Raw genomic sequence first — 24,060 nt, 5'->3', positions numbered from 1 at the left:
TCACAATACTGCCATGTAGTAACTTTTTCACTTCCATGTTCACTTCCCTGTTTCTTATCACTGCTTTCAAAGAACCAGCAACCTTTCTTCCCTGCTGTACCCTTTCAAGCACTTCACCCTCCAAACCTCCATCCTTACTCATCACACTACCCAAGTACTTAAACGTACTCACATTTTCCAATTCCTCACCATCCAACCTCGCTGTACATTCACTGACTTCACCTCTCTCAAAGATCACCACTTTACTCTTCCCTACATTCATCTTTAGATTCCGTTTCTTACACACTCTCCCAAACTCATCCATAAAGCCTTGCAGCTCCCCTTCGTCTTCACTCAACAACACAGTATCATCTGCAAACAACAGTACAGGGAGTTTCCAAACACTATCCTCTCTCACCAGGGCCACTCCAACATCCACTACCCAACCTTGTACCTCTTTTATTACCCCATCCATGTACAGATTGAACAACCATGGAGACATGACACATCCCTGTTTCAACCCAACTTTCAAAGGAAAAATTCACTTAGTTCACCATCCACACGCACTGCAGCCTTCGCACCATTGTACATACTCTTCACAGCATTCAATAACTTCCCATCTACACCATATATTCTTAACACTGTCCACAATCCTTGTCTATCCACCCTGTCATATGCTTTCTCCAAATCCATGAAAGCCGCATACAACTTCTTTCCCTTCTCTAGAAACTTTTCCACTAAAGATCTAAGAATGAATATCTGATCTACACAACCTCTTCCCTTCCTAAAGCCTCCCTGTTCTTCTCCAACTAATTTCTCTGTTCTTTCTCTAACTCTGTCAATAAGTATCCTACCATACACTTTTCCTATTATACTAGGAAGACAAATGCCCCTATGATTACCACACACTTCTTTTTCCCCTTTTCCTTTGTACAAGGGAATAATTATACCTGACTTCCAATCCTCCGGGACTCTACCTTCCTCCCAGGCCAATCTGCACATCTTCCACATCCATTCTACTACTATCTCTCCCCCATGCTTCAGCATTTCACCACACACTCCATCAATTCCTGGGGCTTTCCCCGATTTAACTTTCTTCATTGCTTCCACAACTTCTATCCTACTGATTTCTTCCTGTCTTCTCACCTCCCTCCTTCTCCCAGCCATTCCCCAGCCACTTATACTCGCATTACTTCCATCCTCTATGTTCAACAATTCCTTAAAGTGTTCTCTGCATCTGCTCACTTTTTCTCCCTTCTCCACTAGTAATCTACCATTTTTATCTTTCACTCCCCTGCTAACTTCACTTCCACCCTGTCTTACTCTTTTCACCTCTTTCCAGAACATTTTCTTACAGTCCCTCCACTTTACACTCAAATTCCTTCCAAATTCCTCATCCACTCTCTTCTTACTCTCTCTTACTAATCTTTTCACCCCTCTCTTTCTTTCTACATATAACTCTCTCTTCCGCCTCTCAACTTCTTCCACGCCCCTATTTCTCATCCATTCATTGTATGCTTTCTTCTTTTGTGCCACAGCCCGTTTCACCTCTTCAGTCCACCACGCTGTTCCTTGCACCCCCCTCCGTCTTCTCGTCCTTCCACACACCACATCACATGCTGCACATATTTCTTCTGTAAATATCCTACACACACCTTCCACGTCTCCCATCTGCTCCAATTCATATTTGCCCAATCGTTCCTCCACTTCTCTCTTATACTCTGCCTTTTTCTCATCCTCTTGTAACCTTTCCACTCTCCTTGCAACTACTCCTTCCTCTCGTCTTTCCCTTCTTCTATTCCTCCATCTTACTTGAATTCTAATTCTGGCCACCACCAAGTAGTGGTCAGAAAGTCCACTCCCCCAACATCTATGTGCTCTTGCATCTATTACACGTCTTCGCATCATTTCATCCACACACACATAATCAATCATTGCCTTCCTTTCATTCAGTTCACCACCCACCCTTCTCATCACTCGCCATGTATACCTGTGGATCATTTTATGCCTGAAGAGGGTATTGGCTATCACCAACCCCCTCCCAGCACAAATGTCTACTAACGCACTCCCATTCTCATCTATCTCAGCAGGCACACCCCACTCACCAACTATTCCATCCACCTTCTCATTCCTAACTTTACCATTCATATCACCGATCAAAAACACTCTCTCATTCCTTCCAAACTTTTCCATGCACACTTCTACATTTGTCTAGAACTCTTCTCTTGCTCTTCTAGCACGATCTTGCGTTGGCGCATACACACACACAATCGCCCACATTTATATTCCAACTTTCAACTTTACCCACACAATCCTTGACCCAACTGATCCATACTGTCTTATGCTCTTCTTCCATCTTTTACTCACAACTATACATACTCCTTCCTTTGCCCCCTCATTCTCACCTACTCCTGCACATATACCTCACCCATACTCCCATTCTCTCACACTTTCTCCTCCATTTTGTTTCAGTTATTCCACATACATCCACTTTCGCACCCTCAAGCACCTGGATAATCTCTCTCTCTTTCACCTCATCATTCGCTCCCCTTACATTCCACGTTCCGATAACCAGGTCCTTTGTCTGGTCCTTGGTCGTCATCATTTGGTCAGTCCTTGTCCGAGGCTTATTGTTTTTTTTTTTAGTTAGTTGTTTTCCGGGGAGGGGCACTAACCCTCCGCCAACCCTTTTAGTCGCCTTTTATGACAAGCAGGGATACTGGGGGAGTATTCTTGAAAAAAAAACCTACCCCCAGGGGGCACGGTAGCTAAATAGGCTATGGCTTCGGAACTGAACCCCTCCCCTCCTTCTGGGAAGCAGATTTTGATTTTATTCTCATAAAGGATTATTTTTAGCTGCTTGAAACTTTTTTCTAGGGAAGTATAAATATCCATCACACACAAAATAATTCAAAGATGTAATATGACTCCTTCATCATTCAATAATTACTGTATAAGAAAACAGCCAATCCTTCATATTTTTTACTAGCTGTAATATGACATCTAACTGTGTTTCTTCCATGGTTGTTATCTGTACAATGCATACTATAAAGGTTTAAACATAATATCTCTTTTGGGTACTTGTTGAGCCTTTCTTCACTGAGTGCATGAAATTTGCATGTTGCAGCTTATCATACTGTAATAGGCTACCCGTAGCCGAGTCTGACGCACTCTGTTTGGGCTAGTGTGTTGTAGGCAAAGTACCTCGCGTGTACGAATGATGGGAAGATGTGGCTTGGATCAGTCCTGGAAACATCTGATGACGATGGGGATATCTTAGTCAATTTCATGCACTTTTAAGGGCCAGCAAAATCCTTTCACTGGCCTGCAAGAAAGGATACTTGCTGGCTGCCTTTACAAGATGTTTTGCATTGCTGATCCCCCAGTTACAAGAACTGGAAGACAGTACTACTTGTCCACGAATTATAAAGACAAACTGAATCATTATACAAATTAATCTGATAATGCTTCTATGCTGTGTGATTTCAATTCATGAAACACCTGACAACAACTTTATATATATAAAATGAATGTGCTGCTTATTTGACATTTAACCCCTAAACCGCAGGGTTGTTTTGGCTCGACTTGCGTGTCCCGCGGGCATATTCGCGCTCCGACAGACTCTCTAAAAATATTTGCCAAAAATCAGTTATTAGTCCTATGGTCCGTCTATTTTATGAAGAGCGTTTGGGCGTTGTCCCTCCTGGGGAGTCCCCGTCCCACAGTGTTGCCATACTTTGTACTGAGCAACTTAATCGGATTAGAGAAAAGGCGCTAATGACAACTCTCCCTCCCAGCACACCACTCTCTCTCTCCTCTCTCTCTCTGCATATATAAATTGCACTTTTTATAGATTTATTTCTATATAAAGTCTATACACTTTCATGAATTTTTAGAATTTGAGGAAAAGCCTCCAGACTGACTGTCTGTCTGTCTTGTTGCGCTCTTATTCATTCTCTTTCTCCAAGACCTTTCCCCCTACTCTGTTTCTGTCTGTCTGTCTCTCTTTAACATTATTTTTTTTTTTAATGACTGATTTTCTCCCTAAAGTGTGAGGTTTATTTGTGGTTTATAATTTTGATTTACTTTCCACACCACCTTTGAGGTTGAGGAAAAGCCTCCTGATTGTCTTGTTGCGCTCCTATTCATTTTCCACCACATTCCCTCCCTCCCTCCCTCCGTCTTGCCTTTTCTCCCTTATCTCAGGTCTCTCCAACCTTCCTCCCTTGCTGTCTGCCTATCCCCCTTATCTCCATTCCCTTCCCAGGAGCCTCCTCTCTCTCTCTCTCTCTCTCTCTGTTACTGACTGTCAACATTATGTTTTTCTTATGAATGTGATATTTCCATAAAGTATGATGTTTTATTTGTTCTCTATAATTTCGACTTTTTTTCCACACCACCTTTGAGGTAAAAGTCAAGGTGCGTTTTTTTCTATAGAGGTTTTCCCAAGGAGGCCTTATCAACAGCTTCTGAGGGAACAATTATATGTCCTCTGTTTGCCTTCTCTTCTAAAAGATACTTATTTATGTTGTAAATAAGTTCTTTTTCTCTACTGTGGAGCACACGAGAGCAAGTAGCAGGAGTAGGAGCATCCATCTCAGGTGGCGGCCAGTGTGGCAATGACCTGGATTAACACGGTCACTCTACCCTTACAAGCATGGCAACATTGGAAAGCAACGTTGCCAAGTGTTGTGGTTATTTATAAAAAGTAATTGGTATTGAAAAAAAAAAAAAAAAAAAAAGACATTTATAACACTATATAGCCTTAATAAAGAATTAAATATATATATATACAGTAAATAAACTTCATTTAGTAGTAAATAGCTGACATGAGAAAGAGAGGTGTACACGTTTGGTAGAGAGGCGGCCTAGGAAATTCCCAAGAGGGACAACGCCCAAACACTCTTCATAAAATAGACGGACCATAGAATATTATAATTACATATGCATATGGCACATACCTTTAGCTTTCTCCTGGGATGTTTGTTGAGCCTTCGTCGAGTACATAAAGGACTTGTGGAGACTTCTGAAGTTGGGTAATAAAGTCTCCACTTTACACTTCCCGAGACCCAGTAATATGATTACCACAGCCTGATATTATCACTAGAAACACTATTCTATGATTTTCAAATAGTTTGGAATCCATACTTTAAAAAAAAAAAAAAAAAAAAAAAAAAAAAAAAAAAAAACTGCAAAAGCAATGAAAATTACAAGCGCGTATGACCTTCCCATTTGAGCTCATTCGCTGCTGGTGTTCTGTCATTTATTATTCATAAAAACACTTACACTTTATATTTCTATTACTATATAACACTTATATATATCTGCAGTCTTTATCCGTAAGTTTCCTTCAGTAATAGTAGTTTATTGTCACTGTAGGCACTCAAAAAAAAAAAAAAAAAAAAAAAAAAAAAAAAAAATGGTTTTACGCCAGGTATCCCCGAAGGGCTAAGGCGATGCCTCTGGGTAGAGGACTTTTGGACTGGAGCATGTAGCATTTTATGACCGGATGCCCATCCTGCATACTAGCGTTGAGAGAGAATCTGTCACTTTCACCTCCACTTTCATAACTCATAGTATTCATACATGCTACAGTGAAACTTTGACTTTCATTACTCCTAGCATATATACTCGTATTCTTATATTACTACTCACTTACATTTCTATTTACATTTTCTATTTTATTTACATTATTTACATTTCTATTTTATTTACAATGTGTTATGCACTGTCACTTGCAGTAACTTATAAAACTATTTTCCACTATTCACTTATATTTACATTCACTACTTTCACTTGCTGTTTACAAATTATTTACATTTCCACTTGCACTGTTTAACTCACCAAAAAGATCGTAGTCACTGTCCATCATTTTCATTGATAAATTAGCCAGTTCACGCTCCACAGCAGCCACTTAGCCCTTTTCCCTTTCCACACGAGGTGTAGTAGAGGTAGAGGTCACAGGGCCCTTTGCATGGGGCTAAAAAGCGGCGGAATTGGACAGGCGCAAATCCGACATGGTTTCACCTTGAAAAACGACAGTAAACTGAATGCTGTGGTGGCCTAGGGGGAGTGCAACGCTGCCAATGTCAACGTGGTGACAGCTGCTAATATATACGCTATGAAATGATTGACAGGAAATCTAGACAATACATAATAAATTAGGTAGTTGCAGGTGAATGTAAATATCACTTAGGCTTCTCCCTTCCTTTCTTATAGATATTTTTATTACGAGAATAGATTATACGGCATATTTCAAGGGGAAATAAACAGCGAAAATTAGCGAATGAGTGCATGTGAGGTGCTGTTAGGTGATAATTAGCCAATTCCAGGTGTATGGCACTATCACTTACCTTATTTCTTTTTTGTATATATTATTTGGTATAAGAATAGGGCATAGGGCTTATTTCAATGGATGAAAACAGTGGAAAATTCCGGGAAAGATTTACTTAGCGCAGCGCGGCCAGGCAGGCGAGAGGAGAGGGTAATGGAGGGAAGGTAGGGAGGGGAGTCAAGAACGGGGAGAAATGGCTAAATTGTCAACAATGGATGGGAGTACAGATGAGATTAGGAGTGCTGACTAGTGTTGGACATAGGCAGTACTGATAGATGATACAAGCCACCACTTGAATGCCCAGGCAAATTCAAAATAACACAGAATCACAAAAGTGACGCCCCGCGGTATGATCCCTTGCTCCCAAGCATCGCAAGTGATGCCCCGCAGTTAAGGGGTTAAACAGCCAAAGACTGTAATTTAATAATTTTTGTTTCTAGGCCTCAAGAAAATGGACATTTTTAATGTTTGGTACCTGTTGCTTATTCCTCAGATTTTACTCACTGTATTTTTTGTTGAATGAATGCTTGTTTATGAAAAACTACTGAACGATGAAGGAGTCATACAACATCTTAAAATTTTATACATGTGTGCGATGGATATTTATACTTCCCAGAAAAAAGTTTCAAACAGATAAAAACAATCATTCATGAGAAAATAGTCAAAATCTGCTTTAAAAAATGGGAGGGGGGGGGTTGCAGTTCCAGGGCCATATTTAGCTACCTCTGTGGCACTCAATTTTTCATGTAGGACTAAATGCCTTCTGGGTGTGGTAGGGCAATAATAATCTATCTATCTATTGCCAGACGCCATAATCCCGTACGGGGTGGAAATAATAATAATAATAATAATACCGTAATAATAATAATAATGCACCAAAACAAAATTTTGTTGAAAAACCTAGGAAACTGGCTGAGGTAATGAATTTTTTAAATTAAGGAATTCTTGCTAGGAAAAGAAAAAAAAATTTCCTTGATTAATTTTCACACTGCAAGTTCAACGGCAAAAATGTATCTGCATACCTGTTATAAATTAGTCTAATGGTACTTTTACTGTTCTGAGAATACTTCAGTTCACTCCAGCTGGAAATAAGCACATGGTGATTTTCAGAATGCACAGACTAAAAATGGCTGAAAAACAATAATTTAGCCCTTTGGGCCGAACTTCAAAAATTCATAACTAAAAAAACTATTTGGAGTAGCTACAGCATTATGATTTTCCATGGTTACATGGATCGAATACAAGTAATTTGGAATACAAATGTGGGCGATTGTGTGTGTGTATGCGCCAACACAAGATCATGCTAGAAGAGTGAGAGAAGAGTTCTGGACAAATGTAGAAGTGTGCATGGAAAAGTTTGGAAGGAATGAGTGTTTCTGATCGGTGATATGAATGGTAAAGTTGGGAATGTGAAGGTGGATGGAATAGTTGGTGAGTGGGGTGTGCCTGCTGAGACTGATGAGAATGGGAGTGTGTTAGTGGACATTTGTGCTGGGAGGGGGTTGGTGATAGCCAATCCCCTCTTCAGGCATAAAATGATCCACAGGTATACATGGCGAGTGATGAGAAGGGTGGGTGGTGAACTGAATGAAAGGAAGGCAATGATTGATTATGTGTGTGTGGATGAAATGATGCGAAGACGTGTAATGGATGCAAGAGCACATAGATGTTGGGGGAGTGGACTTTCTGACCACTACTTGGTGGTGGCCAGAATTAGAATTCAAGAAAGATGGAGGAATAGAAGAAGGGAAAGACGAGAGGAAGTAGTTGCAAGGAGAGTGGAAAGGTTACAAGAGGATGAGAAAAAGGCAGAGTATAAGAGAGAAGTGGAGGAACGATTGGGCAAATATGAATTGGAGCAGATGGGAGACGTGGAAGATGTGTGTAGGATATTTACAGAAGAAATATGTGCAGCATGTGATGTGGTGTGTGGAAGAGAAGACGGAGGGGGGTGCAAGGAACAGCGTGGTGGACTGAAGAGGTGAGTCAGGCTATGGCGCAAAAGAAGAAAGCATACAATGAATGGATAAGAAATAGGGGCGTGGAAGAAGTTGAGAGGCAGAAGAGAGAGTTATATGTAGAAAGAAAGAGAGAGGTGAAAAGATTAGTAAGAGTGAGTAAGAAGAGAGTGGATGAGGAATTTGGAAGGAATTTGAGTGTAAAGTGGAGGGACTGTAAGAAAATGTTCTGGAAAGAGGTGAAAAGAGTAAGACAGGGTGGAAGTGAAGTTAGCAGGGGAGTGAAAGATAAAAATGGTAGATTACTAGTGGAGAAGGGAGAAAAAGTGAGCAGATGCAGAGAACACTTTAAGGTATTGTTGAACATAGAGGATGGAAATAATGCAAGTATAAGTGGCTGGGGAATGGCTGGGAGAAGAAGGGAGGGGAGAAGACAGGAAGAAATCAGTAGGATAGAAGTTGTGGAAGCAATGAAGAAAGTTAAATCAGGGAAAGCCCCAGGAATTGATGGAGTGTGTGGTGAAATGCTGAAGCATGGGGGAGAGATAGTAGTAGAATGGATGTGGAAGATGTGCAGATTGGCCTGGGAGGAAGGTAGAGTCCCGGAGGATTGGAAGTCAGGTATAATTATTCCCTTGTACAAAGGAAAAGGGGAAAAAGAAGTGTGTGGTAATCATAGGGGCATTTGTCTTCTTAGTATAATAGGAAAAGTGTATGGTAGGATACTTATTGACAGAGTTAGAGAAAGAACAGAGAAATTAGTTGGAGAAGAACAGGGAGCCTTTAGGAAGGGAAGAGGTTGTGTAGATCAGATATTCATTCTTAGATCTTTAGTGGAAAAGTTTCTAGAGAAGGGAAAGAAGTTGTATGCGGCATTCATGGATTTGGAGAAAGCATATGACAGGGTGGATAGACAAGGATTGTGGAAAGTGTTAAGAATATATGGAGTAAATGGGAAGTTGTTGAATGCTGTGAAGAATATGTACGATGGTGCGAAGGCTGCAGTGCGTGTGGATGGTGAACTAAGTGAATTTTTCTCTTTGAAAGTTGGGTTGAAACAGGGATGTGTCATGTCTCCATGGTTGTTCAATCTGTACATGGATGGGGTAATAAAAGAGGTACAAGGTAGGGTAGTGGATATTGGAGTGGCCCTGGTGAGAGAGGATAGTGTTTGGAAACTCCCTGTACTGTTGTTTGCAGATGATACCGTGTTGTTGAGTGAAGACGAAGGGGAGCTGCAAGGCTTGGTGGATGAGTTTGGGAGAGTGTGTAAGAAACAGAATCTAAAGGTGAATGTTGGGAAGAGTAAAGTGATGGTCTTTGAGAGAGGTGAAGTCAGTGAATGTACTGCAAGGTTGGATGGTGAGGAATTGGAAAATGTGAGTACGTTTAAGTACTTGGGTAGTGTGATGAATAATGATAGAGCTTTGGAGGGTGAAGTGCGTGAAAGGGTACAGCAGGGAAGAAAGGTTGCTGGTTCTTTGAAAGCAGTGATAAGAAACAGGGAAGTGAGCATGGAAGTGAAAAAGTTACTACATGACAGTATTGTGATACCAACTCTAACGTATGGAAGTGAAGCGTGGACGTTGTTGGAAGGACACAAGTCAAGAGTGAGAGCAGTGGAAATGAGTTATTTAAGAGGAGCCTGTGGAGTCACATGGAGAGACAGGCTGATGAATGAGGATATAAAGGAGCGTTGTGGTGTGGATGTGATAGGAAGCGTTATGAGGAACACACTGAGGTGGTTTGGCCATGTGGAGAGGATGGAGGGTGAAAGACTGACGAAGAGAGTGTATGTGAGTGAGGTGGAGGGGGGAAGAGGGAGGGGGAGGCCGAGGATGAGATGGAGGGATGGGGTGGAGAGGTATATGAGAGAGGGGGGTGTGAGTTGGGAGCAGGGCAGTGAAATGGCGAGGGACGGGGAGACTTGGAGGCGATTTGTTTGTGGCCACCCCAAACGGGATTAAGGCGTCTGGCAATAGATATGATAGAATTTCCAAAATTCTTCAAGAAAATTTATTGGGAACTGGGAAAAGTTCTCAATTCCGGGTGAGTTGGTGTGGAATAACCCCATAACACGTCGACATTACTGGGTACTGCCTATAATTCTAAATATGTGAACTACGGAAAGTATACCGCAAAATGTTCTTCTATAAACATTCTACAGAAATAAACCGTTTCCGAAATATTAAACTGGCGTCTTTACAAAGGATCGGCATGCTTGCCTCCACTGATACCGGGGATGAATATTTAAAACCTCAAGTAATCTGATCAAAAGTCTTTCGAAAAGCTAACCTTTACCTAACCATAATACCTTATCTTGTCTGAGGACACAGGTAAGAGGCGGCCTACAGGTACGACGACTGCGTCCTATGTAAACAAACCCATGTAAAGGTTTCACGTGCGGGGTTTGAAAAAAATGTTGCATATTATCATCTAGGCATATATATTGATTTTCCCGACATTAGTCAGGTGTAAAGGTAATAACAGTACCAAACAATCATAACAATTCAACTGCTGAAGTATTTCCAATGAAACTAAGCTGGAAATTAACGTGATAATCTGGCTGCCATAAGTTTCCACTCAATATTATCGTCCATCTTTGAGCCGACTCAAAGTTCAGAGTTTGTAGTTTCGGCTACGACGTGAACTATAATAGCCTGAAATATACCTGGTGCACTAGGCTTCATTCGAGTAAAGAAAAATCGCCTGACATACGCTGAAAATTACGCAAAGAATTCGTTGCCAAAGGGTTCACCATGCCAAGTTACCTAATCCAAGACTTCTGATTACATGGAACAGTGCAAGCAATATAATATCACAATAGTACTCACCAATCAAACGAGGTGATGGTGGCGATGCAGTCGTTCACACAGGCACGCCATTATCTAGGAAAACGATAACACCTTCACGGTCACTCGGCCATCTATACGTAACCGATCCGCCATGTCACATTCCTCCCCTTGTGCACTCGTTAATCAGTAAATTTCGTGTATCCTTGCCGTCAACCACTTAATTTAATTATTTGTTGTCAGGAAAATCGAAATCATAATAATAATTTAAAAATGGGCTACATTGATCCTATCTCCCTTCTTCTTTCTCAAACAGCACCATCGACCTTAAAATCGTGTAAGAAAGTGGTAATAATAATAATAATAATAATAATGATAATAATAATAATAATAATAATAATAATTGTTATGCTAGGTGTTTAAGAGTCAGCTTCCCGTTCCTCGAACGCCTAACAAGAGAGAGGCAGGACACAAAACTCAAGGCAACAATCTTACACGTGTATTGACTAATTCCTTGTGGAACTGGTAGATGTCACAACAACAGGAACCTGGGTAATTAATTCATGTACTAGTATCGTAGTATCACACAGGATACTATTTAGACAATAGTTCAGGATACCAGGTGAAAGACAATAAATAGTGTTTGTAGTATTTCGGGCGGTGGAATAGATCACTGTCACTTGGAGGGAAATAGAAACTGTATTTAGGCTGGGCAAGTATTTCACTGGTCTTGCAATGCAGAGGAATTACACTATAAAGGCCGAGTCTGATATTTACTGAAATCACTGCACTGTTATTAGATCTCTCTTCCTAATCTCACTATGTCACTACTCGCCTGGATCACACATTACTAGGCCTTGGACATTAGTCCAAGTCCACTTGGATATTGCCTGCCCTGTCATTGCACTATTCACTGTCACTTGCCGTCGGTGGGGCGGCGGGAGGACTCACAGCCCGACTCCTGATGGGGGCTGAGTCCCGCCTGTGGCCTTTGTATCCAGCGGCCACGGAATCACTCGTAGGGGCGTCCTCTCTTGTCCGGGGCTAGGGTCGGCGAAGGGCCCTGCATTGTCAGGGCTGGGAGTTGGAGTGCGGCCCTCAGGGCTTGGGCCGAACAACCTCCAGAAGCGCGCACTTAGGCGCCTGACGGAGTACGAGGGTCGTCTGCGCCGGGGTGGGGAGAGGCCTCACCAGGGGGTCCTGGGGGCGGCCTCAGGAGCCTGGGGGCTGCGGCCTCCTGCCGTCGGGGACGCTGTCAGGAGTGAGCTGCGGCGTTGGTCGTCGTCAGAGTCCGCCAGGTAGGGTCTCTCTGGAGCCGGCTGGGCAGAATACAACCCTGGGGATAGCACAGGGCCTTTCCACAGGTCCTCGGGACTGGAACCCTCCTCCTGGAGGATGTCACGTCGTGGGGGTGTGGCAGCACCTGATGGGAGAGCGGCTACTGGCTGCCTCCTGCCGTAGGGCCTGGCTGCTGGCTGTGGCCTTTTAGGGGCCCTGCTACTGGCTGTGGTCTTTTAGGGGCCCGGCTACTGGCCATGGCCCGTGTGGGGGAGCGTCTACCAGCCATCTCCTGAAGGAGGGGTGAGCGGCTACCGGCCATCTCAGGGGCACCTTCAGAGTGGCTACTGGCCGTCTCCTGACGAAGGTGGGAGCGGCTACCGGCCATCTCCTGACGAAGGTGGGAGTGGCTACCGGCCGTCTCCTGACGAAGGTGGGAGCGGCTACTGGCCGTCTCCTGACGAAGTTGGGAGCGGCTACTGGCCGTCTCCTGATTAGCCTACGGAGCGGCTTCAGGCCGTCTCCGGTAGGAGGGTGAGCAGCTACCGGCTGTCTCTCCATGGGCACCTTCAGAGCAGCGTCCAGCCGTCTCCTGACAAAGGTGGAAGCAGCTACCAGCCGTCTCTTGATTAGCCTCCAGAGCAGCTTCAGGCCGTCTCCTGTAGGAGGGCGAGCGGCTACAGGCTGTCTCTTTGTAGGGCACCTTCCGAGCGGCTGCAGGCCGTCTACTGGCGAGGGTGGGAGCGGCTTCAGGCCGTCTCCTCGTTTCTTCGAGAGCGGCTTCAGACCGTCTCCTGTAGGAGGGTGAGCGGCTACCGGCCGTCTCAGGGGTGCTGTTTGGAACTGGAGAAACAGTTCCACCCTGGTCTGATTGATGGGCAGCTAGCCCGCCAGGTCGTCTTGTACTCCTGCTATGGTGGGGGCGGGCGAGTTTCGCGTCATAGGGGCGCGCGGCCCAGGTGGACTTAGGCCGTTTCCGCCCGGAGCTCATTCGCGCCTTGTACAGTACACTCCTCCGTGGGCTCCTTCTGGTGGATTGTTGCTGTCTGCTTCGACGTACACTTCACTAACACCCTACAATCAACTTCCTTTTGTCTGCCTGTTTATCCCTTACTATATCATTTTTCCCTTCGAAGAAACCGTTACAGCTCAACAAAAGAATATTTCTGCGCGTTTTGGGAACTGGACTAGAGAGGAGAGTGAAGGCCAAAACCGGCCCCCCCAAAAAAAAAACAACACTAAGAAGGCTATTATCCATTTCTGGCAGTTTGAGATTGGGCTAGGAAGTGAAGAAGAAGCCCACACTTGCCCAAGTTAATAAGTAATTATTCTCTGCGCTTTTATCCTATCCTGCGCGTTTTCGGAATATGGGCCTTTAAAAAACAATGCAAGTTGACCTGATAAGTGTTGCGAAAGGAGAGGATATAGTGAAGTGCTGTACAAATGGTATTACTTGAAGTACCTATTACATAATACCTTTGATTTTCCTTGTTATCTCTCTCTTTCAACCAGTATTAATTCAGTTCTTGGGATACCGCTGTATTACATGATGAAGGCCTAGTTAAATTCAGAAGTCCATGATACCAGTAGTTCTAAAAAAAAATAAAAAAAAATAAAAAAAAAAGCCCCTGAATATTTTATAACTATATACAGTACACAGAAGAGGCAAATGTGAAGTTTTGGGCAGTGAAGATTACTCTGATGGCTTTTTCTAACTCAATCTAACCTTAATTGATCAAACTGCTGAACTATCCTCACTGATCAGGCCATTTCTATCTAACCCAAGGAAACTAAACTAACTTCACCCAGAGGCATGACTGTCCAAAACTGCAAAAATACCCAAGAGTATAAGATACTCTCTGATGATCAACGAGGAATGAGAAATAGCCTGTGGATGGCAGGATGTTGTTGGCAAACTTTTTGGTAAATACAGTATAAATTTCAGTTGCATACCGGTAGCCATACTTATAGATATTAAGTAGCTCTAGGCCGAAGTCGTGAGTTTGCACTGTGCCCGGGTAAGTTGCCATGCTGGGAGAGGTAGTGCTCTCCTGTCACCTACCTGGTTGTAGCAGCCGTGGTTCAGTGGGTTAGAGCACTCTGACCGAAAAGTCAGAGGTTCAAGACCACCCAAGGGTCATAGGTAGACTTCAGGAAGGGCATCCAGTCATAAAAGTGCTACATGCTCCAAAACCTAAGTCCTGTACCCATGGACAGTGCTTTAGCCCATATCGACAAAAAGGGCAGTATTAAAAAAAAAAAAAAAAAAAAACTGACGGTGCTAATATATCTATCTATCTATCTATTGCCAGACGCCATAATCCCGTAAGGGGTGGTTATTTGACTTTGAGTTATTTGTTTTACGGGGAGGGGCACTAACCCTCCACCAACCCACTTGCTGACACATAGGGAGCACGTATGTTCTGGTTATATGGTTACCACCCAGCGTTGCAAATGGTTTCTTGGCTTACATGAAACCATTTGGCTTGTCACTCGATGTAAAGCCACCTGTAAGGGAAAGAAAAGCAATAAGAAGTGACAGGAAAGATGGGAGAAATAGCTAATATAGTTTCAGCCAAAAACAATTACAAGATTTTGATTTTCTTTTTTTTTTTTCGGTATTTTAGTCAGTTCTAAGACACGTTTCTTTTATGGGATTTAAAATTATTTTTATTTTATTCTTGAAGGTTAAGTAAGGTCAGGTTCATTCATTCATTGCCAGACGCCATGTATCCCAAAGGGGGTGGTCAAGGAGAGTTAATTGTTTTACAGGGAGGGGCACTAATCCTCCACCAACCCCACTTGACATGTAGGGATGCCAACAGCATCTGGTGTTCCCAGGCGGTCACCCATCCAAGTACTAACCAGACCCAACGTTGCTTAACTTCGCTGATCGGACAGGAAGCGGTGTACTCAACGTGGTATGGCCGTCAGGTTATATGATTAAAAATAATTTGGGACGAAAGTGCCATAGGAGAAATGTGTCTGAAAACTGTCCAGAATACCAAAATAATGGATCAAAATCTCATAATTGTGTTTTTGGCTGAAACCATAATTTTACCTTTGTTTCCCTTGGTTAGGGTTCAAGTATCTGGTCCGTGGTTGTCACAGTTAAGAATGGATTGTGGTAGTATTACATTTCCAGACTCACACGTCTCAGTTAGATTAAGTCAGGGTAGCTTGGTCAGTTTAGGTAAGTTAAGCTTTGGTAGGTTAGGTTGTCATATCATTTATACAATATCGTTTATAAAAACTCCAACATGTTTGCATGCATTGGCTTTGGCTACCTAAAAAAAAGTATCAGAAAAACCTTACCTGTCCAGACTTGTAAAGTTAACTACTGTATGTTCTTAGGTTTGGTTTGTGTAATATCCAGGAACAGGCCGCAAAACTAAACAACTTTTGTTCCTAGGCTCTGGATGCAATGTTCTCTTGATAATCCAACAGTGTGTGCAGGTCATGGTGCCTGGTAGAACTGTGCTGTATGCTGTTGGCTCCTCCTCTCTGGGCTGGGTGAGCCAGGGCTGAGATGGGATATGGCAAGGGTGAGTCAGGGTATGGCAAGGGTGAATGGGGTATGACAACGGTGAGTTGGAGGGAAATGGGGTACGGCAAGCATAAGATGGGGGATGGTAGTTAAGATGTGTCATATTGTTCACAGGTGTTGCAGGGTGTGTGGGCTGCCTCCTGTTTAGGCTGGGTGAGGCAGGGGGCAGTCTTAAGGCAGGGGATGGCAGTGGTGATGGGGGTGAGGCAGGGGATGGAGGTGCCAGAACAGACAAGAACAATGGCCGGACATAGCAAGTGGTCCAACATCCGACACATCAAGGCCAGCAAAGACTTGGCCAGAGCATCGGTATTTGAAAAGGCGTCCCACATGATGAAAACTGCTGTGAAAGGTTTGTGGTATGATAAATCATGGAGGGAGACCAAGGATGAAGTGAAGGGGGGAGGGATGGAAGGGTAAATGATTTGTGTGGCCAGATATCAGTGTGGCTTTTGGGTTCCCTGTCCTCTGTCCAGCTCAGCTACTGGCCTGATGTGCATTTTCCTCCTGCAGGGCTCTCTGGTATGCTGTATTGTTCTTATAGCAACATAATGTGCATCAGTAACATACAGAGAGATAATAAGGTATATTGTACAAAATAAATTAGCATGGAAGATATGTGATATTTCCAAAGCCACTTAGAATAACTCTTTATGTTGATAACTCTATGTTGCAGAAGGTGGATCTACTGACCCCAAATTGAACACCAAGTTGGCCAAAGCAATAGAGTTTGCACGCAGCAACAACATGCCTACAGCATCTATCAACAACACTCTACAGAACTTACAGGTTTGGTGCACAAAGGGTTTGCTTGTGCAGTAAGTGAAAAAGCAACTGCCAATCCCATGTTACCCTCTTTGAGGTTAGGACTTTAGGCTAGCAACTGTAGTTTAGTACACTTATGGTTAGATGACCAACCTACTTCCCTAAATTTCTGCTTCTTGGGAATCAGACATATTTAAGAATCTCTCTCTGGCTAAGGCATTGTAACCATCAGACTGCCATATTTTATATAGTAGATTATGGTGTCTGGCAATAGATACATAGTTATTATTACCTTTTTTTAATACCGTTTTTTTCCAGTTAAACCATGGTAAATTGCAAGGCGACTACTTGTTAAACCATTCAGTATGGCGACACTGTAGTCAGAGAGGCAGCCCGGCACAGGTCTGATCCCACAAGGTTGATTTGATATTGTGGTTTGATGTATGAAAATCAGTATGTCTTGACTATCTGTCTACAGCCAGATGCCTTAATCGCATAAGGGATAGCCACAAACACATTGCCTCCATTTGTCCCTGTCAGTACTGTAATGTAAAAATATTAATTTATCCAGACATTAAAAATATCAACTTTATCTATTTAGTAAAGATATTAGCTTTATCAGCTCAGTAAATAATATCAACCTTATACATTCAGTAAAAATATCAGCTTTATCAATTCAGCAAAAGGAGCAACTGTATCCATACAACTGAAACGGTAAATTAGGGAAAGCTTGAACACCTTTATAGATAACAAGGAGCTTCTTTAGGAAATGTTTTTGTTGTTTCCTGTGGACTTAGCTCAGTCTCTTCCATCTGATGACATAGTTTACATTTTAGTCTTTGTATCTGCAAACAGTTTATATATTCAGCATTAGAGAGGGTCTTTCAGAGTAGAGGAGTTAGATATACCTACCATTAACTCTAAAGTAGAATCAGATTTCCAGGTGGTGGCAGGAATATGAAAAATACATCATTGGAGTAAATAAGTTAAGGGGATATATGTTAAAAAAAAAAAAAAAAAAAAAATATATATATATATATATAACAGCGATGTACTATATTACTGGTACCCTCATTTTCTTCCCCTTAGAAGTCACGCAAAACAGATACGTATAATGATGACTTACCACATTGCTTACCATATTTTTGTTCCTTTTAGAAGTTAAAAAAAAAAAAAAAAAAAAAAAAAAAAAGTACTAATGGTGACTACATATTTTATTAGCCACTGGTACCCATTTTTTTCCCTTTAAAGGACAAAAAAAGTACAGTAAAGTCTCAAATTTCGATGGACATATGTAAAAAAAAAAACGCATCTAAATTCTATCTATCTATCTATCTACTGCCAGACGCCTCAATCCCGTTTGGGGTGGCTACAAACAAATCGCCTCCAAGTCGCCCTGTCCCCCTCCATTTCACTGCCCTGCTCCCAACTCACACCCCCCTCTCTCATATACCTCTCCACCCCATCCCTCCATCTCATCCTCGGCCATGTGACTCCACAGGCTCCTCTTAACTCCTTTCCACTGCTCTCACTCTTGACTTGTGTCCTTCCAACAACGTCCAAGCTTCACTTCCATACGTTAGAGTTGGTATCACAATACTGTCGTGTAGTAACTTTTTCACTTCCATGCTCACTTCCCTGTTTCTTATCACTGCTTTCAAAGAACCAGCAACCTTTCTTCACTGCTGTACCCTTTCAAGCACTTCACCCTCCAAACCTCCATCCTTACTCATCACACACCCAAGTACTTAAACGTACTCTCATTTTCCAATTCCTCACCATCCAGCCTCGCTGTACATTCACTGACTTCACCTCTCTCAAAGACCATCACTCTACTCTTCCCTACATTCACCTTTAGATTCCGTTTCTTACACACTCTCCCAAACTCATCCACCAAGCCTTGCAGCTCCCCTTCGTCTTCACTCAACAACACAGTATCATCTGCAAACAACGGTACAGGGAGTTTCCAAACACTATTCTCTCTCACCAGGGCCACTCCAACATCCACTACCCATCTAAATTCAAAGCATCGAAATTTAAACTGAACTTCCTATGGGAAAAATCAATTTGGGTCCAGTGCCTCCCAACTTCATTACGTAAAATCATGATTTTTTGCCCACACCCCCTGTAATCTTTATGAACTATAAATGTGGTTAAGTAACTGTAGTTCTGCACTGTATTGCCATACTGTACTGTAGTGCAGAATACAGCAAAATTTGTTACAGTTTGTCAGTATCCTGTCACAGTTTTTATTACAGTTGTTACGGCACACTGTACAGTTCAGTACTAACCTTAGGCTATAGAATATTATCACTTGGCTGGCTGGTGTTGGTGGTGTGTGGCAGGGGTGGACCACTTAGTTGAAGTAGCCTCTTCTGTGGAGGTATCCAACCAAAATTCCTCAAATTGAAAATCATCCTTGAGTATCTGGACATCTGCAGTGTCAACATCTTCCTCCTCACCCTCTTGGATAGTTATATCGTGCAACACCCTAGTAATTGGCCTGAAGAAGGTGATGATCTTTGACTGTTTCTGCTTATGAAGCCCGTGACAGTATCGAAATTTGCGATTTTGCATCGAAAAGTGAGGTAGGCAGACCATTCCAAAATGCATCTGAATTCAAATAATCGAATTCTAAACTGTCGAAATTTGATATTTTACTGTACTGTATGTATAATTATGACAACGTTGGGTCTGGTTAGTACTTGGATGGGTGACCGCCTGGGAACACCAGATGCTGTTGGCATCCCTACGTCAAGTGGGGTTGGTGGAGGATTAGTGCCCCTCCCTGTAAAACAATTAACTCTAAGCCCTTGGCCACCCTATTTGGGATACATGGCGTCTGGCAATGGATGGATGGATATTTAGCTACCCAGTTTTTATTCCCCGTAGAACTTGGGAAAAAAAAAAATGCCACGTATAATGATCATCTAGTATAGTACCTTGTGTTTTTTGCCCTCAGAAGTCGCAGGCCAATGCTCAGCCAGGCTTAATGGAGCTGAAGGGGCCGGGTGGACTCTTCCTGTTGGTAGAATTGCACACAGACAACATTAAGGGCACAAGGAGTGCCATCAACAGTGTCATTAAGAAGACTACGTAAGTGCTGAAGTCTGGATTAGTTTAGGTTGGTTTAGTTTAGGTTAGGTTACATTAAAGATTATGTTAGGTCTGGTTATGTTAGGATAGGCTAAGCTTGTGCTGTCAAGTCAGGTCAGCACAACACATAGTGACATATGACATGTTTGTATGAGAAATTGTCACTTTTTTTTTTTTTAGTACAAAAAAAGAAAGATTGCAAGGCTGAGAACCTGCAAAGTTTGTCCTCTCTGAACATAACAGAACAAAGAGAAATCCAACTTTGAGATGCACTCATTTTAGATGCCTAGACACGGTGTATTTAACCTTTGACTGCGTTTTGTAAAGAAAATTATAAGTGGAGGAGCAATTGGGTAAATATGATTTGGAGTAGCTGGGGGACGTGGAAGGTGTGAGCAAGATCTTCACAGAAGAAATCTGTGCAGCATGTGAGGTGGTGTGTGGGGTGAAGAGAAGATGAAAGGGGGTACAAGGAACAGCACTGTGGAATGAAGAGGTGAGAGAGGCTGTGGCACAAAAGAAGAAGCATATACCGGGTAGGGAGTGGATGAGAAACAGAGATGTCGAGGAAGTTGAGAGACAGAAGAGAGAGTTATATGTGAAGAAGAAGAGAGATGTGACAAGATTAGTAAGAGAGAGTAAGAAGAGTGGATGAGGAATTTGTAAAGTGGAGAGAATGTAAGAAAATGTTCTGGAAAGAGGTAAAGAGAGATAGACAGGGTGTTAAACAAGCTAGTCGGGGAGTGAAAATTAAAAATGGTAGGTTACTAGTGGAGAAGTGAGGAAAAAGTGAGCACATGGATTGAGCACACTGTAAGGAATTGTTGAATGTAGAGAATGAAAGTAATGCGAGTATAGGTGGCTGGGGAATAGCCGGGAGAGGGAGGGATGTGAGAAGACAGGAAGAAATCAGTAGGATGGAAGTTGTGGAAACAGTGAAGAAAGTCAAAATGGGGAAAGACCCAGGAATTGATGGAGTGTGTGGTGAAATGCTGAAGCATGGGGGAGAGATAGTAGTAGAATGGATGTGGAAGACGTGCAGATTGGCCTGGGAGGAAGGTAAAGTCCCGGAGGATTGGAAGTCAGGTATAATTATTCCTTTGTACAAAGGAAAATGGGAAAGAAGTGTGTGGTAATCATAGGGGCATTTGTCTTCTTAGGAAAATTATATGGTAGGATACTCATTGCAAGAGTTAGGGAAATAACAGAGGAATTAGTTGGAGAAGAACAGGGAGGTTTTAGGAAGGAAAGAAGTTATGTAGATCAGATATTCATTCGTGGTTGTTAGTGGGAAAGTTTCTAGAGAAGGGAAATGAAGTTGTATGCGGCCTTCATGGATTTGGAGAAAGCATGACAGGATGGATAGACAAGGATTGTGGAAAGTATTAAGAATAATATGGAGTAAATGGGAAGTTGAATGTTGTGAAGAGTATGTATGAGGGTGTTCAGGCTGTAGTGTGAGTGGACAGTTAACTGAGTGAATTTTTCTGTTTGAAATTTGGATTGAAACAGGGATGTGTCATGTCTCCATGGTTGTTCAATTTGTATATGGATGGAGTTATAAATGAGGTACAAGGTAGGGCAGTGGATGTTGGAGCGGCCCTAATGAGAGAGGGCAGTGGATGTTGGAGCGGCCCTAATGAGAGAGGGCAGTGGATGGTGGAGCGGCCCTAATGAGGGCAGCATGTGGAAACTCCCTGTACTGTTGTTTGCAGATGATACTGTGTTGTTAAGTGAAGACAGAGGGAAGCTTCATGGCTTGGCGAATGAGTTTGGGAGAGTGTGTAAGACACGGAATCTAAATGTAAATGCAGGGAAGAGTAAACTTATGGTCTTTTAGAGAAATGAAGTCATCAAAAGTACAGTGAGGCTGGATGAGAAAGAAATAGAAAATGTGAGTGCATTTTAAGTACTTGGGTAGTGTGATGAGTAAGGATGGAAGTTTACAGGGTGAAGTGCTTGAAAGGGTACAACAAGGAAGAAGGGTTACTGGTTCTTTGAAAGCAGTGATAAGAAACAGAGAAGAGAGCATGGAAGTGAAAAAGTTACTGCATGACAGTATTGTGATACCAACTCTAATGTATGGAAGTGAATCTTGGACATTGTTGGAGGGACACAAGTCAAGCGTGAGGGCAGTGGAAATGAGTTATTCGAGAGGAGCATGTGGAGTCACATGGAGAGACAGACTGACAAATGAGGAAGTGAAAGAGTGTTGTGTTGTGGATGTGGATGTGATGGGAAGCATTAGGAGAAACACACTGAGGTGGTTTGGCCATGTGGAGAGGATGAACAGTGAGAGACTGATGAGGAGAGTATATGTGAGTGAGGTGGAGGGGGGAAGTGGGAGGAGGAGGCCAAGGATGAGATGGAAGGATGGAGAGGTAAATAAGAGAGGGGGATGTGAGCTGGGAGCAGGGCAGTGAAATGGCAGGAGACAGGGTGACATGGAGGCGATATGTTTGTGGCTGCCCCTTATGGGATTAAGGTGTCTGGCAGTAGATAGAGATAGATAAATAGGTTAGACCTTTGAAGCACTTTCACACAGAAACACCTGGAAAAGTATGTGCAGATGGTTAGACCTGTGAGGTGGAGCCAGGATTCTCAGGGCTTGAGTGGTGAGGCCCTGAGTGTTTGGCCCATATCACTAGCCATGCTGTCAATAGTTCTCCCACTGTTGTGTGTGTGTATGTTTCTTTTTCACTTGTCTTCTAAACTGTCCCGCAGTTCACTCAGATGGGAAGAGTTCAGGATGATGATGATCATGTTTTGTATGCTATAGCAAGGTGATAATGATGGTGGTGGGTGGTGGAAGAATGATTATCAGTCTGTCCATGTATTTCTTTGTCTGTCTATCACAGCATTAGTGAGGCTATAGGCAGTGTGAAGGGGCTGTTTGAAGAGAAGGGTGTTGTGGTGACCGAGGCATCATGTGACTTGGATGCGGCAACAGACTTAGCTATCAGTGTGGGTGCTGAAGAGGTGGTTCATGATGACAACACCCTCATGGTTAGTGCCTTAACCTTTTTGCTTAAGTCAGTTATTATTATTTATTTATTTTTTTTAATGCAAGGAAGAAAAACCCAAAGGCCAGGAGCCCACAAACTGTTCCTTCCAAGAAAAAACAAAAACATTACAACAGAGAGCCAAATTCAAGATCCGTTCATCTATGTTAGTCTGTCTGTAGCCCAGAAGGATTAAGTTAATAGTTGCCTAGCATCGACCCTGTGAGGTAGCATAGTACCACAAGAGTGAAATGTGTCTACAGGTTTGGTAACTAGATACAGTCATTATTCTTGGGCAGGACCCTTACCCAGTGACTGGATCTCTTCTTCAGGGCTGTGGTGTGAACTGAGCTGAACGAGGTCAGTGTGTGTGAGGGAAGGGAAATGAGACCACCGTACAGTAGGCTCCCATTTCCTTCATCTCATAGACAGACCTGTTAGAGTTCTCTAGATCTTTGATAGACTAACTAACGAATTCCCTTTTCAGTTTATGTGCTCCCCCAGAGACCTGGATGAGGTGAGGCAAGGGCTGGAGCAGCAAAACTTGACAGTCATCCATGCCAGCATTGACTTCCTTCCAAAAATACTCACTTCCATCTCTGAGGAGGAAGAGAAGGAGCTCTCTATCATCATGCAAAAAATTGAGAAAGTACAAGATGTTGTTAAAGTTCATGTAAATTTATAATAATGCACATCAATAGGAATACGCATAGTTTTGGATAAGTCATGTGAATTTGTAATGATATGTAAATAGGAAACTTCACACATTCTAAAAGTTCACAACTACTGTACACGTAAAAAAAAACTATACACATTTCGAAAAGTAATGTGAATATATAAATATGTATATATATAAACACACACACACACACACACACACACAAGAACTAGAAATGAATATACAAGGATACGTGGAAAGGAAGAAAGGAACTTTGTAAAAGGTATAATAGACAAATGTAAGGATGAACCCTAACTGTTTTATAGAGTTGTCAATGGCAAATTGAAATAAAAGGAAGGAATCACCAAACTGAAAGTAGATGGAAGGCAGAGGAGGACTATAAAATGTTGCAGGAGGATCTGGATAGGATACATGATTGGAGCCAGAATTGGGAAATGAAATTCAATCCAAAGAAGTGTAAAATATTGGAAATGGGTAAAAGTACCAAGAGGCCATCACTGAATTATATGATGAGTAATGAACCTATCACAAAAGCAAGAGAAGAGAAAGACTTGGGAGTGCTGGTTCAGGATAGTTTGTCTCCTGAAAAACATATTAACAAGTTAGTTAGAGAGACATATAAACTTCTGA

General features: G+C 42.5%; 2 protein-coding genes and 1 non-coding gene across 3 annotated transcripts in view; 2 read left to right on the top strand and 1 right to left on the bottom strand.

The window, feature by feature from the left end:
- Window positions 1–12,365, top strand: part of LOC145410416 (uncharacterized) — a 159,657-nt gene extending 147,292 nt beyond the window's left edge. The window contains exon 14 of the mRNA XM_080280569.1: window positions 12,065–12,365. Within this exon, the coding sequence (XP_080136695.1) occupies window positions 12,065–12,365 (301 nt within the window). The remainder of the gene's footprint in view (window positions 1–12,064) is intronic.
- Window positions 12,366–15,157: 2,792 nt separating this feature from the next.
- Window positions 15,158–15,276, bottom strand: LOC145410502 (5S ribosomal RNA). Its single transcript, XR_013899292.1, has one exon. It is a non-coding gene; the product is annotated as a 5S ribosomal RNA (ribosomal RNA).
- Window positions 15,277–16,059: 783 nt separating this feature from the next.
- On the top strand, window positions 16,060–23,436 carry LOC145410435 (putative transcriptional regulatory protein Cagg_2594). Its single transcript, XM_080280586.1, has 5 exons — window positions 16,060–16,240; window positions 16,565–16,677; window positions 19,616–19,749; window positions 22,608–22,755; window positions 23,239–23,436. Exons 1-5 carry the CDS (start codon window positions 16,072–16,074, stop codon window positions 23,434–23,436), a joined length of 762 nt encoding a protein of 253 aa, XP_080136712.1. The 5' UTR covers window positions 16,060–16,071.
- Window positions 23,437–24,060: the final 624 nt, after the last annotated feature.

Source organism: Coenobita brevimanus, chromosome 85 (assembly GCF_032717465.1).
Source record: "Coenobita brevimanus isolate Jiangsu-jjx chromosome 85, ASM3271746v2, whole genome shotgun sequence".
Classification (NCBI taxonomy): Eukaryota; Metazoa; Arthropoda; class Malacostraca; order Decapoda; family Coenobitidae; genus Coenobita; species Coenobita brevimanus.
The sequence above is the reverse complement of the archived record's forward strand: the minus strand, read 5'-3'. Positions and strand labels throughout refer to the sequence as shown.